This window comes from Cotesia typhae, unplaced genomic scaffold (assembly GCF_013202065.1).
Source record: "Cotesia typhae breed Kobodo isofemale line unplaced genomic scaffold, CoteBio_Ctyphae contig_23, whole genome shotgun sequence".
Classification (NCBI taxonomy): domain Eukaryota; kingdom Metazoa; phylum Arthropoda; class Insecta; order Hymenoptera; family Braconidae; genus Cotesia; species Cotesia typhae.
Genome location: NW_027423729.1, coordinates 705,518 through 720,538, shown reverse-complemented (window position 1 = coordinate 720,538; position 15,021 = coordinate 705,518). Strand labels below are relative to the sequence as shown.

At 31.3% G+C, this 15,021-nt stretch overlaps 3 protein-coding genes across 4 annotated transcripts; 1 reads left to right on the top strand and 2 right to left on the bottom strand.

Moving 5' to 3' along the window:
• Positions 1-9,164: 9,164 nt before the first annotated feature.
• LOC141524821 (CWF19-like protein 2) lies at positions 9,165-11,815 on the top strand. The gene is made up of 3 exons (XM_074238922.1): positions 9,165-9,319; positions 9,401-9,604; positions 9,701-11,815. The coding sequence occupies exons 1-3, from the start codon at positions 9,236-9,238 to the stop codon at positions 11,759-11,761; spliced, it is 2,349 nt and encodes a 782-aa protein (XP_074095023.1). The 5' UTR covers positions 9,165-9,235; the 3' UTR covers positions 11,762-11,815.
• LOC141524822 (protein arginine methyltransferase NDUFAF7, mitochondrial) lies at positions 11,811-13,566 on the bottom strand. Of its 2 annotated transcripts, none has more exons than XM_074238923.1 (4): positions 13,245-13,566; positions 12,784-13,176; positions 12,603-12,716; positions 11,811-12,531 (listed from the first exon to the last, which is right to left on the bottom strand). In XM_074238923.1, exons 1-4 carry the CDS (start codon positions 13,554-13,556, stop codon positions 12,001-12,003), a joined length of 1,350 nt encoding a protein of 449 aa, XP_074095024.1. In that variant the 5' UTR covers positions 13,557-13,566; the 3' UTR covers positions 11,811-12,000. The 2 variants fall into 2 exon arrangements, with proteins under 2 accessions (XP_074095024.1, XP_074095025.1); XM_074238924.1 differs by having other exon boundaries at positions 12,880-13,176.
• A 273-nt stretch (positions 13,567-13,839) lies between these two features.
• On the bottom strand, positions 13,840-14,639 carry LOC141524823 (uncharacterized). The gene is made up of 3 exons (XM_074238925.1): positions 14,402-14,639; positions 14,051-14,287; positions 13,840-13,978 (listed from the first exon to the last, which is right to left on the bottom strand). Exons 1-3 carry the CDS (start codon positions 14,552-14,554, stop codon positions 13,841-13,843), a joined length of 528 nt encoding a protein of 175 aa, XP_074095026.1. The 5' UTR covers positions 14,555-14,639; the 3' UTR covers position 13,840.
• Positions 14,640-15,021: the final 382 nt, after the last annotated feature.

Here is a 15,021-nt window from a genome sequence, read left to right as displayed (position 1 = left end):
TTGATTGGATTTTCATCGCAACCGCTTGCATAAAGCATTTCGTTGAACCTTAACTCGTCGGAGTCTTCTCTCTGGTAGAGCTGAGAAGATGCACTTTTGTGCTTTCTGTCCCTCTACTCTTTTTATATCCTTTTAGCCTACCACCACCAGATCCATACACAACTAAACTGACATCAGTGCCCACAGATCCCTCAGAATAACCCTCACAAGCCTTCGCGCCACTTCTACCATTACAACAACCAACAACCATGTCTGTCAGCTCGATCCCGGCATTCTTTTTTTTACTTTTCTGCTTACCTCGACCCAACTCTTCTCCATCTGGGTCGACTCTGATCATTCATATAGTAGCATACCACTGTATTCGGTACTCCACCACCCCTTATTTACGTCCGGTACCGCAAGAGATGCGAAACTGGAGCAATTGGTCGCTTCTATAACCCACAAATTTATATCAATATTTTTATTTTTTTTCTTTTCGGTATTTATTTTCTGCTTTTTATCTTTATGTACCGCTCGATATTTTTTATTTAATAACGTAACATCTGAGTACTCATATCAGCTATTCCGTTGATTTAATAAAGATGTATTTCTCTTGAATTACGTATATTTTTATATTTCTTCGCTATAAAAAATACAAGTAATTATTTGAAATTCTTAAAACAAAAATTCGTACTGTTGTTTCATCAAAAAATAATACAGATGAATAAAAAATTCATACAGATTTTTTGTATAGAAGTCTATAACAATAAACGAATAATAAATTATCCGTATCATGTTTTATGGGGCAACGTCGAGTGTTGAAACGTCACTCACGATTTTGAGACAATAGAAATGAACGCAACCGAATGGTTCGGCCGCGATGCGGCAAATACGCTGTAACAGGATTGAAAAAACAGGTGGCAAAGTCCAACTAAAATAGTATCCAACCACTGTAGTCTGTCTAATTTTTTTATTTTTTAAACTAAAATTTTTTTCTTTTCATTTTGGTTTCCGGAGACAACTCTTCGCCTCTGCTGGGTACTCGAGCGAGTTGAGAGCACAAAACCAAGTTAACAAGTTCGAGTTTAACAATGCACAACCGATGGGCGTAGAGCTTGCCACTTGGAGAAAGCCGCGCGTCCTCGGATTCAACTCCTCTACTCGTGAAGATGAGTTTCCTGCTATCCTCTTGTCTATATATGTGTCGTACATATAAAGAGGAAGAGAAACCCTGAGAGTTAACAGTTACAGCTAACAAAATGAACTGGTGTACTTTCCTGCTCTATTTGAGTTCCAGCAATCTCTAAATGTGTGAGTTTCTATATAGGCTGCTACGGTGTACACACTTGTACATCTGACTCTCGGGAATTTTTTTCTACCAACTCATTCCGGCAAATTGAACCAAGTTATATTGGCTTGTAACGAGTGAAACTCGCAATCATTTTTAGCTACTTTATTTTTCCCATTTGCGAATTTTTTTTTAACCTACTCTGCGAATGAACGAAAAGTGAAGGAAAAAAATCAAAATGAAACAGATAAGGAACGAGTTTAAAAACCTTTTCATGTTTGATTTTCGGGAAGTTTACGTGAGCAGTAAACCGGTGAAATTTTAATTATAAAGTCGTAGGACACTTTTTTTTAATACAAATAATTTTTTTTGCAATAAAAGACTTTTTGAATGGACGAAGGCGCATCGCTTCGAATTAATGATCACTCTCGAACGTTCTGTTATTGTAAATAAAAAATCAAAATGGACATAGGAAGAAAATTTACAATTGAATTATTTTTTAAAGAAAAAAAAAAAATGTAAATTTTTTTATTTTTTATTTGAAAAAAGTAAAACTATTTGTGTGAATAAATTTATTTGATTAAAATGTATTGACTTGAGAGATTTATAGACTTTGTCGCGTATCAGGTAAAAAGTTTTTAGCAGATTAAGTATTTTTTATTCGTTTAAATTTATTTTCATTAACTTTAAAAAACTTATTCGGTGATCTTATACTTTGTTTATCGCAGCATTTCATTAACTGATAAAAAAAAAAACCTGTCGCCTAACGATAGCAAAGCTTTTTTTTTTATTTCACTTTCGCTTGTCTTCGATAATCGATTCGAAATGTTTTTTTTATCTGATAGCCGCAAGTGTCGAGTGGGTTTAGAATTCCATTTCGATAGATATATTATCTATATCCAGGTAATTCTACCGTAATCTTTAATACCGATTAAAAAAATGCAAATTTGTTTATTCTTTTTGTTTTGTTCCTGGAAAAATCAATAGTAAAAAATTTTTTATTTTCCCAAGCAGTAAAGCGTCATAATTGGTAGTAAATAATTAATCACATAATGAGGGATGCAGAATAATTAACTTTAAACGATGAAGTTATAATTAAAATGTCATTTTGAATTTTAACAAAAATGAAATTCACTTTGAGAAGCATATAATTATCTATCAATTTGATGCACTCAAAATGAATAATGATGCACTAAAGTGCTTGGCATGTTTGTAATTATCATTTGCTAAATGATTTTGGACGCATGGCGTCCATAATGGGACTCTTTTCTAGAGTTATCGTGTATACCCAGACGAAATTAAGAGATATTTATTTTTGAGCATAACGAGAAGTTTAAGGTACGGCCCATAAGTTCAACCAATTTTTTTGAAAAGCTCCCGCCAATGCGCTATAGTTTAATTATTAATTATAATTAATAAAAAAAATAAACCAGAAAATTTTTTCTCGAATAAAAAAAGTATTTAATATGAAAACTATTTTATTAATATTATTTAAAAGTAACTACTTTTCTCTCTAATTTCGCTTGAAACATATGTTGAAATAAAAAATTAAATTTTATTTATTCCAGCAACACCGTTTACTCTGTTATTACGTTCGTACATTCATGTATCCGCGGTCAAGATAATGCTCGAAATACGCCATGAATTGACTTAATTCCAGTTGCATTAGCTTTAGATTATCATAAAATAAAACCGCTGCAATGTGACTATTTAAACCCTAGTTATTTATTTCACACTGCATAAATTAAATATAAAAAAATTCGCGGTTTTTAATTAAAATAAATCAATTAATTAATACCGAAGTATGACTTACATTTTTGAGAATCTTATAAACTATGAATTAAATCAAAAACTAATTTATTATGATTTTTTAATATTTTATTTCTCCTAGAAATCATTTAATATATTTTAATGAACAGAAAACTCTCCTGTAAGGAGATAATTCAACTACCATGTACCGTCTATCAGAAATTTTCAATACTAACTTGTTAAAAAAAATTATGTATGCATTTATGGGCATATATAATCCATATCAAGCTTGTTAGAAGCATCTCAAGTCATTTGAAAAATTATACATGAAAATATCAGAAATTTTTTAATGAAATTTTAATATTGTATTGAATTTTCTTTGTGATGAAAAATTATAAAAAATAATAACGAGTACTAACAACAGAAATAATAATAAATAAATGAGATTCTTTTATATTTAGTAGTTGTATTATTCAGTGTGTAAATGCAACTAAAAAGTTATTTCAGCTGTTCATTTACAGGCTGAGTGTGCAGTGTTGAAAATCAGAAACAAAGACGATAGTATAATAAGATCGACCTTTACTTATTCTCCTGAGAAAGCTGACTCCACAATTGCGCGTGTTCAACCTTAGCAAAGCTACAGGGCAGGGCAAAACTTTCAGTTAACAAGATCGCTTTTAACAATGCAACGCCGAGGAGTGATTCACGTCTCATCTCTTCTCATTTATTTTCATTCTGACTCTTCACTTATATATTAATATAAATTTATCTTCATCTATATCTACAGATGCCATTTCATATTTGTTTAATTTTCTTTTTTTTTTTTTTTTTTTTTTTTTTTTTTTACTTATTTATTTACTCATTGTTGAATTTTTTCAACTTGACATTTATTCCAATTTATAGCAGCATGAATTGAAAAGCTTCATTCTCAGTCAGTATAAATGGAAGCATCGAAAATTGCACGCCAGCGTTTCAGAGGATAATGGATAAAAAAATAAAACAAGTATTAATGAGGAATAAACAAAGATTATTAATGACAATACTACGTAAATAAGAATGTAAAAAACATTTCAAATAATCGAAAAACATTCTGGTGGCTCCGTAAAAATTCTATTGTTGTAGATTTTATTACTTAATTCTTACTGACGACAAAATAATTCTGTATCATTAGGAAAAAAAAAAAAAAAAATATTTTTCCAATCGTTAAATGATAAAATATTGAATGACAAAGTTTTGATACACACCCGAACGTTCTAAAGTTAAAATACCATATTTTAATCTTCTTGTTTGGATTTAACTTAAATTTTGTATCTGTCAGTTAGTCATTAGTTCATCATCAACTTTCAAGCAGTTAGCGGTATTGTTTTAGTCAGTTAAATTAACAGCCAACAATAAATTCATTCGGTATTATTAATTAATATCTGTACTATTCTGCATGAACAGAACTTACTGTATGATCTATTTAACTTTGACGTTAAAATTATAAACTACAATTCCTTTATGTTTAAAGTACAAAATGCGCTAGCGAACCCTCGTCATGCGGTATAAATCAACAAAAAAAGGATCAGAGAATAAAATTTACTTTAATGCCCGTAGGTAAATTATTGTTACGGATAGTAAGAGTGGTGAATAAACTTTATATTTTTTTTTTTGTGTTTTATTCTTTTCGTTAAATTGTAAGGGTAATAAAAAAGCACTGGATAATTTCTTTGCTGCACAACAATAAAAAGAGTAGACTGACGAATTTTAGGAATATCGATTTTTTTATTATTTTCAACATAAGTTAAAGATTAATTATAAATTCTTACAAGCCAGGCTTATGCAGGCCATCATGTGGGTGTAGTAATGCATTGAAAAACAGGAGCGAAATCAACGAAACTGGTAAAAAAATAAATGAAAATCGCATAAAGTATATTACCTCATCGGCAATGCGACGAGTCATGGCCATTTAGCTACCGGGAGTATTTTCTTGGGTACGCTGGTGGTATTACAAGTTGGTGAGTCAAAGAGTAGAGTGAAACGTCAGTGAGTGAGTAAGTAAAAGAAAGTAGCAAAACTAGTAGCACAGAAGTAGCAGCAACTCGACCCAGTAGTGAACTCAGGTATGCGATCCGACGTGTTGGCCTATGTCACTGCGTCCGCAACCCTCTTTTTTCCATATACTGCAGTGGTACGTTAATCTATCTGGCGTCTTGCTTTTTCTTATGCTCATCCTCATCTTTATCTTCGTTCGCTCCAGCCACCATTCGTTCGCTCGTCTAACTTTCTTTTCTAGTTAGGTTCTCTCTCCTGGAGCACTAGCTCAGTTTCCTTCCTATTCCTACCTCCTTTCCTCTAGCTACCACTTTTATACTTTTATTCCTTACTTCCTCTCATGCTTCCACGACGTACACTTGTTGTACATATATATAACAGTTGATACGACTACTCGAGACTCCGGGATCTCAGGAAAGAGATATAACAGCCATGTACCGCACTGTGAACTACACGTTTGCGGTTGGCTTTGCTCTAACATGCGAATCTTGAAATTGGATCCTGTTTAGTATTAACCGATGTGACAAGTCACTGCTATGCTACTTCTACTCCACCGTCTGTATGCGATGATACTGTGCTTTTATCTGTGTATAATATATATACATCTACATTTTTTTTATAAACGTGACACTCAAAGTATTTATTTGCATGTACGTACGTGTTTTAATATTAATATTTTTACCACCGATAAAATATCATTTCATGGTTTAGTATATTTCTTAATTAAAATTTTAATTTCAGTAATTGAAGTTATATTTAGTCTCTTTTTCATTTATTATTTTTGGGGCGGATAGAAATTTGCACACCTCATAACGCAAAGTACTGGAGGTTATTATGCATTAATTTCAATTTTTCAAGATTGAATAATTTTTTTTTTTTTTTTATTTTTGTCACCTTTGTCATAATCACTGGTTCAAATAATAAGAGAGACTATTTTTTATTTTTAAAAATCCCCAGAAAAAAATTTTTTGAACCACATACGGGCACTTTGCACCACATATGGATACCGCAGTGTTTTCATCTATAAGTATAAAATGCCGCGAAACATTTAAAATTAAAATTATGCCACAATTTGTCTAATTATTCATGTAACGTGAGTGCACAGTAAAAAATTTTGTGTTAAAAATTTTTGTATTAAATTAACACAAAAAAGTGTTAAATATTTGACACAAAAATTTTTAACACAAAATACTATTTTTTAATAATTTTTTTTTATATAACAATTGTTCACAGTAATAGAAATATAATTATTAATTCAACTACCTATCTAATAAAAGCACCTTAAATAATTATTTAATCAAGTAATATTACACAGTCATTATTGTTATTATGTATAGGAGTTGTAGCAACAGTATGAATGGTAGATAATATTTAATCAGCATTGAAAGTATCTCGTTAACAAAATTATCACACATAGTTGGATATTTGTAATCAAACAGTATGAAACTTTGCGGATTAAATTTAATAAAAAAATTAATAACCTCCGAACTTGAATAATTAACATAAAGGATAAGCTAGAGCGGGAAAAGTTATCGTTGAGAATTAATGTACACAACTGTTGAGCACTAAAACACCGAACACTTTACACCGATTTATAATTCAATTTCAAAATCAAAATACATTGTTTAATTATTATTGTTGTTGTTACTACTACTACTACTACTTGTGAGATAATTAATTTAAAGTTGAAACAACATAAAATTCAAGTTTTAATTCTTTGTTTAACCAATTTCTCTTCAATTATTTTATTTGAAACTGCTCACGACACAAAAGAATTAAAAGTCATTAATTGAATTAAAGTAACAAAAAAGATAAACGAACCAAAACGGTAAAATAAAAAGAAAACAATTAATTGACTTTAAAAGTCTCATTGTTTGTTAAAATAAAAAGTTAAATGACCAAGTAAACTATTAACCCCATGGGATTTAGATCTTCCTAGGGACTAGAGCTAGCGTGTTTATGTTTGTTGGTGTATGTGTCTATGCACGTGCTTTGGTAGAAAGAAAATTGCACCGGTCAAAATAGATTGGCTGAGGTTTTACAGAAAATTGCAAGAGCAATTTTTGTGAATGCCTTCCTGCTGAGCCTCGCGGTTTACCAATTTAATTTGTTTCTTTTTTCGTCATTCTTTATCAAAATAAGCTATTTTTATCGCCAGAGCGATGTAATACATAAAAAAAAAAATGTATTTAAAAAATTATTTTTAGGTCAATTGAAATGTCTGATGGCTCTCGTCTTAATTTAAAATGAAACTGCACCAGGACTAGGTTACCCAGAATTTAATCTCACATTTGTCTGGTATGCCCGTCTTATCCATTATTATATATAAAGAGATACTCTTTATTTTTTAAACCGGCTGGAAAATATACTTGTTAAAAAAATTATTATTTTTTATATTAATTTTAAATAATTATCAGAATTAAATTGATAAAATTTTATTTCCATTTTCTAGATAAATTAATATCAAGATCAAGAGCAGACGCCTATAGAGTACAAGTATTAAGTAATTTAGCAGGATTTATTCTGAGAATATAAAGTACAAGCTCTAGGGGTATTTATTATAGAGAGAAAAGAGTCAAAAGATTGAAATAGGTAAAGGCGTCGAGACGAGACGTGTCAATGCAATATTCATCGATGCTCCGAGCCACATTGAGGTTGCGGTCGTCTTGCTTGCTTGGATGGTTGCCTGTCTGGATGGTTGCTCAGTGAATAATCAATGGCAGATGAAAATGATTACCTAATGATTACAAATTTAAACGAGCTGATGCCCCGTTTTTTCCCTAAAATTTTTTTAGTTACTCCAGTTAAACGTAAATAAATTTACGTATTAATGAATATTGTATGCTGTACAGAGTAATTGATGCAATTACTGCAATTTGTTGATTACTGATCATTAATTTAATTGAATAATATAGTTTATTGGATTTTTATTGTTGTTGACATCAGTATTTTAGAAAAGTTTACTTTAATAGCTCGTTAATTCTGTTGTTTAATCTATTAAATTTTAACTATTATTCTCCGGATTACAGTTAATTGAGTTTCACGATTGTGAATCAATTTTAATTAATTGATAAATTATTTTCGTAAATATTTATGCGATAGAATATTCGTTAATGTTCTACGATAATTAATGCTAATATTTCCCTGGATTTTAATTATTTATTAATAATTAATAATTTTAAATTAATTATTCAGGTTGATAATATAATAATAACATTATGCTTATAGAGAAAGCTTCATCAGAATTATTTTAATTTATATATCACACTTTTATTAAATTTTTAATAAAAGAGATCATTTTTTCTAACAAAATAACTAATATGCAATTGAATATCAATTATCATGCGCAATATGAAAACTAAAAAATTGTAGGCTTTTAGATACGAGTGATCATCCACACAATTTTTCACATGACACAAAACAAATAACTGAGAGGGAAATTATGTAAATATTCCATTCCGGATTGGTGACTCTTTCGACTTGTCGACTATAATAATAATATTTTATGCAATACAGGACTTAAAATTTCATTTTTAGGAGGAATGCACAATTTCAAATCACTCCCATGTTTATTTTATTCTTTTATATTATTCACCGTGAATAATTTTTAAAAGCTCAGAATTTTTATTGAAAAATAATCACCCCAATAAAAATAAATTCCAATAAATTTTGTTTCAAATCAAATGCAAATTGATGAAAATTAATTTAGCCGATATTTAATAATTTTTCTAATAAATAAATATGACATTCAATTTAGCTGCACAATTGTTTTAATTTTCTTTAACAAATAAATTATAGCAAAAAAAAATGGACTTTGTAGAAATTTTAATAAATTAAAAATACAATTTTTTAAAACGAATTAAAGTTTTTGTTAAAGAAAAATTAAAAAATTGTCAAGTGACAGCTAACTTAAATATCATTTTAAATTTTCTCGCGCTTTACAGCTTAAAACTATAGTATCAACACTTGTGATTTCCATACCTATCTCCTAGTTACAGTAGTTATCTTTATGTTGTCTAATCTGAATTACCCTCTGACGATAAGTTTTATTTACTTTTATGTCGATAATGCCGATTCTTCTAGTGCCCAAAATAAAGTAACCTAAAATCAGTCACAAAACGTCAACAGTCGTACGTAAATACAAGGATTAAAGTTGAATATTGTTTATAATTAATAATTATAAAAATGTTTATCAAATTTGAGAGCTCGAGAGTGAAAGAAGCTGAGCGTGAAGCGATAAAAAAAACAAGAGAACGAATTTTACTTGAGGTATAATAAAAATTAAATAATAAAGTTAAAAATTTTTATAGTTATTAATTATTGAATTTTTACTGATGTAAATAATTACAGGCTGAAGAAAGGTTCAATAGAAAAGAAGCACAAGCTGAAAGAGCTAGACAACGTGGTGATGATAAATGGATGCTTCCTGAATTAGATGCTAAGTTGTCATCTGAAAAATCTAAGAAGAAAAAGAAAAAAGAAAAGAAAGAAAAAAAGTCTAAGAAGTCCAAAAAGAAGAAGAAGCGGAGACGCAGTTCTTCCAGTTCTAGTAACGTAAGTTTATATGTTTATTATAAGACTAAAAGATAATTGTTATTTATTATTTTGTATTTATGTAATTTAATTCCTATAATTTGCAATTAATTACAGAGTACCAGTGAAGAAGAAGGTGATCAGTGGGTCGAAAAAGACGACTCGAAGAAGTCAATCTCTGTATCAAGTGTTGCAGATAAAAAAGTGGAGCGAGATGAATGGATGAATCTTTCGGGATCATTTTTGTTCTCTGTTAGGGAGAAAAAACCCAAGGAAGATAAAAAAGAGGGTAGTATTATAGCAGAACCCGGACAGAGTTCTCAAGAATTAAATCCGTACTGGAAAAATGGCGGCACTGGGTTACCTGAGGAGCAGAAAAAAATTAAAGCGTTGGGCATGGATCCAGAATGGCTGAAAAAGAGTCTACAGAGAGTCCAGGAACAGGCTCGAGAAGAAGGAAAGAGCTTGGAAGAGATTGCTGCTGAAAGATGGGGTTCTTTGAAGGAAATTAAGCAGATGATCGAGAAAGCTGAGAGAAATTCTAGATACTCCAACAAATCTAGGTATGAGAGTGACAGACAGAGGAAAATAGAGTGCAAAAGGTCTCACAGAGATCGTAGTCGCTCTCGATCAAGAAGCCATGAGCGATATCGTCGGAGTTGTGATGATAAGTACGACAGGAGTCGGTACTTGCCTAACAAATTTGCCTTCAAAAGGCCGGATGACGGTGATGGTGCGCAAAGTTCCAGTTCTTATTCGAGCTCCAGACAGTCGGGTTCGTCCAAGAATTGGCGGAAGCCTGAAGCTAACGAATCTGCAATGGAAGAAACTAACTCTAAGGCTTTTAGTTCGGCTGACAGAAAAGCTAGTCTTGTCAATAATGCAAAGTTGAATTTAATAGCTTCAAATGATTATCATATGACGGTGCAATCATCATCGAGTGATAGTGAAGCTGAAGATGAAGAAAAATCCCCGGAGATTCCGGTGAAAATTATAACTGACGACGAGATGAATCAACTGGGAGCCAAATGTATCAAAGCAGAATTAATGGGAGACGTAGAATTGGCAGCAAAACTGAAAAAAGAACTGGAAGAGGCGCGAGAAGCTCGTAATAACAAGCCCAAGCCTCGTGAAAATTTGGGGAGAGAAGAAAATGTTATCCTTACAACGATCAACTCCAGAGGCATGGCGAAGCCATTGGAGCCTAGGAGCAAGTACCAAGAGCCCCAAGGTGGTAGACGGAAGAACAAAAAAGTGGACTCTCATGAAGGAGGGCAAAGAGTTCGATACTTTGCCGACGACGACAAATACTCGCTTCAAGACATGTTTCAACGAGAGAAAGGACTTTCGGTTAACGACGACGACGCGGCGTTTGTCAAGATGGCTTCTAAGAGCATGGACATGGACGAACTGTTTGAGGAACGAATTACTCGTGGTGAAAGCGACGCGAAGCAGGATCACCGTGATAAGATGCGTGCAATTAAGGAACATCAGCGAAGGGAGAAAAGTCTGGACAATTGTCGGCTGTGTGTTGATTCCAAGGAGATGCAGAAGCACTTGATTGTTGCATTGGGCTCCAAAGTTTATCTCAGTCTTCCTTGGCATGTTTCTCTCACTCCAGGGCACTGTGTTATTGCACCAGTTTACCACGTGTCCGCACAAACGCTCTTGGATGAGGATATCTGGGAGGAGCTGGAAGGAATTAAAAAGGCTCTTACTAAAATGTTTACGGACAGCAATCAATGCGCCGTATTTTTTGAAGTTTACATTGGAAGACATCGTTATCCTCACATGTATGTAGAGTGTGTACCTTTGCCGGAAGAAGTTGGCAGCATGGCGCCGATGTACTTTAAGAAGGCGTTGCTTGAGTGCGAAATGGAGTGGTCGACGAACAAAAAAGTCGTTGATCTTGATAGAAAAAATGTTCGACAAGCTATTCCTAAAGGCTTGCCGTACTTTGCTGTTAACTTTGGAACTCAAGGAGGTTTCGCTCATGTTATAGAAGATGAAAAATTATTTCCCAAGAATTTCGCTCAAGAGATTATTGGAGGAATCCTTGACTTGGACTCTCACATGTGGAGGAAGCCTAGAAGAGAAAAATTTGACGAGCAAAAGAAAAAAGTTATGGAATTTGCTGACCAGTGGAGAAAATATGATTGCACTGGTAAATCTAAATAACAGAATAAATAATAAATTTTGTAATCTTAAAAATGTATATAATCATAAAAATAATCAATTATTTTTATTTTATTTTAAACAATTCACTGAACCCTACAGCAAAGCTATTAAGTGGGTTCTGTTAGAAATAAAAATTTTGCAGTTACTGTTTTTTAAAAATTAGGCAGCCAAGTACCTGCCAGTGGAAGCTGCAAGAGGACACTGCGCCTTCCCCTCCAAGTCGGAGTTTTCAAAGTAATTTATTTATCTTTATCTCCGCTAAGTTTTTCATTAGTTTTGCTGTCAATAAATCCTATAACTGGCCACGATATCAAGTGGTCTTTCAAAATCGATGGAAATAGCGACATAATTTTAAAACATTTGCCCATTTTATCTTCATCAACTAGCATTTTGTATCCGGATATTAAATCTTTTCTGTCAGCGTCTGATATTTTGTGTAACAGCATACTTAGCCTGGCATCAATACCTAGATCTAATAAAAATTTTTTTTGATTAACCGGACCAAACGCGATCGTTCTGTCGCCTTTAGTAGCTATTTTTTTAATCATTGCAAAGTCGACGTCTGCCGTAAGATCCGCAGTTCCTGGGTCAACCAGCGGGTCTTGCTGCTGGTGTTTTTTAAACGCGCGAAAAGTATCAGTTTTATCTCCCGTATGGCCGTAGTCAGCGATAAATGCAAACCCTCCACACTCTTTCAAAAACGTCGCCATGTAATCAATTATCACCATCATTTGCGGGCTCGCTTCTACGTGATCTCTTTTTTCGTCTTCCTATTAATTATCAATTTGATTAATTATTTTTGTCTTTATTTAAAGTAATTAAATTACATCAACTCTCTTACCGATATAAATAGTTTGCTTGACAAAGTAGGAAACTTTGACATTACGTATCGAAATTTTTCTTCATTTTCCGGGTCAATGTCTACAAAAACTTCATGCCATGCTCCATTATTTTTCTGTGAAATAAAATTATTTGCATTTGTTAGAGTTAGATATGATCAATAAATAAATAAATAAAATTACCTGAAATTTGTGGATAGGTAAAGCATCAAAAAATTCATGAGCGATAAAGATACTAAATTTTTTTGGTACATGTTCTATAGAATAATACCAAAATACCTGAGTACCATCAGCCGTAACTCCTTCACGATAGTGCTTTTCATTGCTATTATCACTATTACTAATTAAAACTGGGGTGACTTCCTTAGAAGATGTACACAATTTCGTAGCCTGAATCTCTGACAAAGCAGGACTGATTTCAACTAAATGCAGAGACAATTTATACAGCGCTTCAAGTTGCTTGAATACTTTTAAAATATCTCTACTCAACGTCCCTCTTCCAGGCCCCAACTCGACTAATTGAAAGTTGTCACTACTAATTTTTCTCCACTCGTTCAATACCCATATTCCTACCATCTGAAAATATAAATCACCTTTTAAATATGTATTTTTATAGAAAATTAAAAAATCAGATAAAAAAGTACCTCGCCAAAGAGCTGACTAATTTCTGGAGACGTTATAAAATCCCCTTCGGCACCAAAGACATCTTTTAGCATGTAATATCCTGCTGTAGGATTTGTCAGTGCTTCTTTCATGTACTCAGCCACAGGAATAGGTCCACATGATTTTATTTTAGCATACAGGTGTTTGTGTAGTGAAGGTTTTTTATTTTTACTTGATTCTTCAGATGCATTTGATGAGTACTGTTTCATCAATGCTGCTGATGATCGATTAACTAATTTTTCGTAAGTACTTAAAAATAATTTTGCGCTTCGGATATTTACCAAGTGTCTCATGTTAATTCAGAATTATCTACTTTTTATTTATAATTATAAATTAAAAAAATGTTCTCACATTTTAATTGTACATATTTTTTTTTATTATTTATTAGCGCGCAAACAATTTTAAAATAAAATACACATGAGTGTTTATTATTGTGTTATGTAATTGACATAACCTATATTTAAAAAATAAAAACATTTATATATAATGATAAAGTAGATTTCACCAATTTTCTCATCGGAAATTTTTTGTGATACTGAAAAAATGTTTTTTAAATAAAAAACTATTGACAAAAAAATTAACTGGTTTCTTTTTTTAACAATAAATCAATGTAAGCTTTAGAAATTAAATCATCTTGTGCTATTCCCAATTCTTTCATCAGATTATTGCTGATTTTTTCTCCAACTTCTACATCTTGATTGTCTTGTAAAACAACCTGGACATTTAACAAAACAAAATTAGTATGATGAAATGAATTTATAAATCAAAAAATAACAAAAATATTTACCTCAATCTCCATAAAGTTTCCCAGTTGATCGACTTCGTCAATGTGAATGCGTGACTGTCCAACAATGTACAATAATCGGGTTTTTTTAACCGTACCCAATTTGCCATTTGTTTTAGTTAAAATATCATTTATCCCATCGCATCCTGATTTGTCACTGAATGATACTTTTCTGTAGCTACTTAGTTTAGGTCCTTTAGTATCTGAACGTTCGTAGATAATTAATTCTCCTGAATTATCCTTTAAAGAATTATAAATATAATCAATTTGTTGACTTCAGGGTCTAAATTTTTAAATAAATAAATTTTTAAAAATAAAATAAATTTATGAAAGATAAATTATTTAAATACTTACTTCAAATACTCGCAATTTGAGTCGCCCATGTCGTACAATATAAAAAGTATCAGTTTGTTTAATTATTTCAGGTTCTGAACTTGACAATTCTTTAGCCTTAGCTTTAACAGAATCTGGATTTCGTAAAAATGCTTTAATTTCGACGTTGCGCATTTTATTTATATCAAAATAAAAATATTGTAAACTAAAAATTACCCTGTATAATATTATTCCGTTCAAAGTTGTATTTTTTTCGAGTAAATAATAATAACTTAGAGGGCGCTAGTATATAATTTCCATTTGATTTTAAATTAAAATTTTAAGCATAATCTAAATACGTCAACTATCGAATTAAATGTCTTTATTAGACTTTTGATTGTTAAAATTCTCGGATAAAAATTAATTTAGCAGATTTTCGATAGTTTTAAAAATTATTGTAACAAAAAAATTATGGCAAAAAAAAAATTGACATGTAGAAATTTTAAAAAATTAAAAATGCAATTTTTTAAAAATAAAATTACTTAAAAAATTTCTTAATTAATTAAAAAAAAAAAAAAAAAAAAAAAAAAAAAAAAATATTACAACAAAATCCTTGAATAAATTTCTGAACTTGTTCTTATAAAAATAAATGTAATACAAAA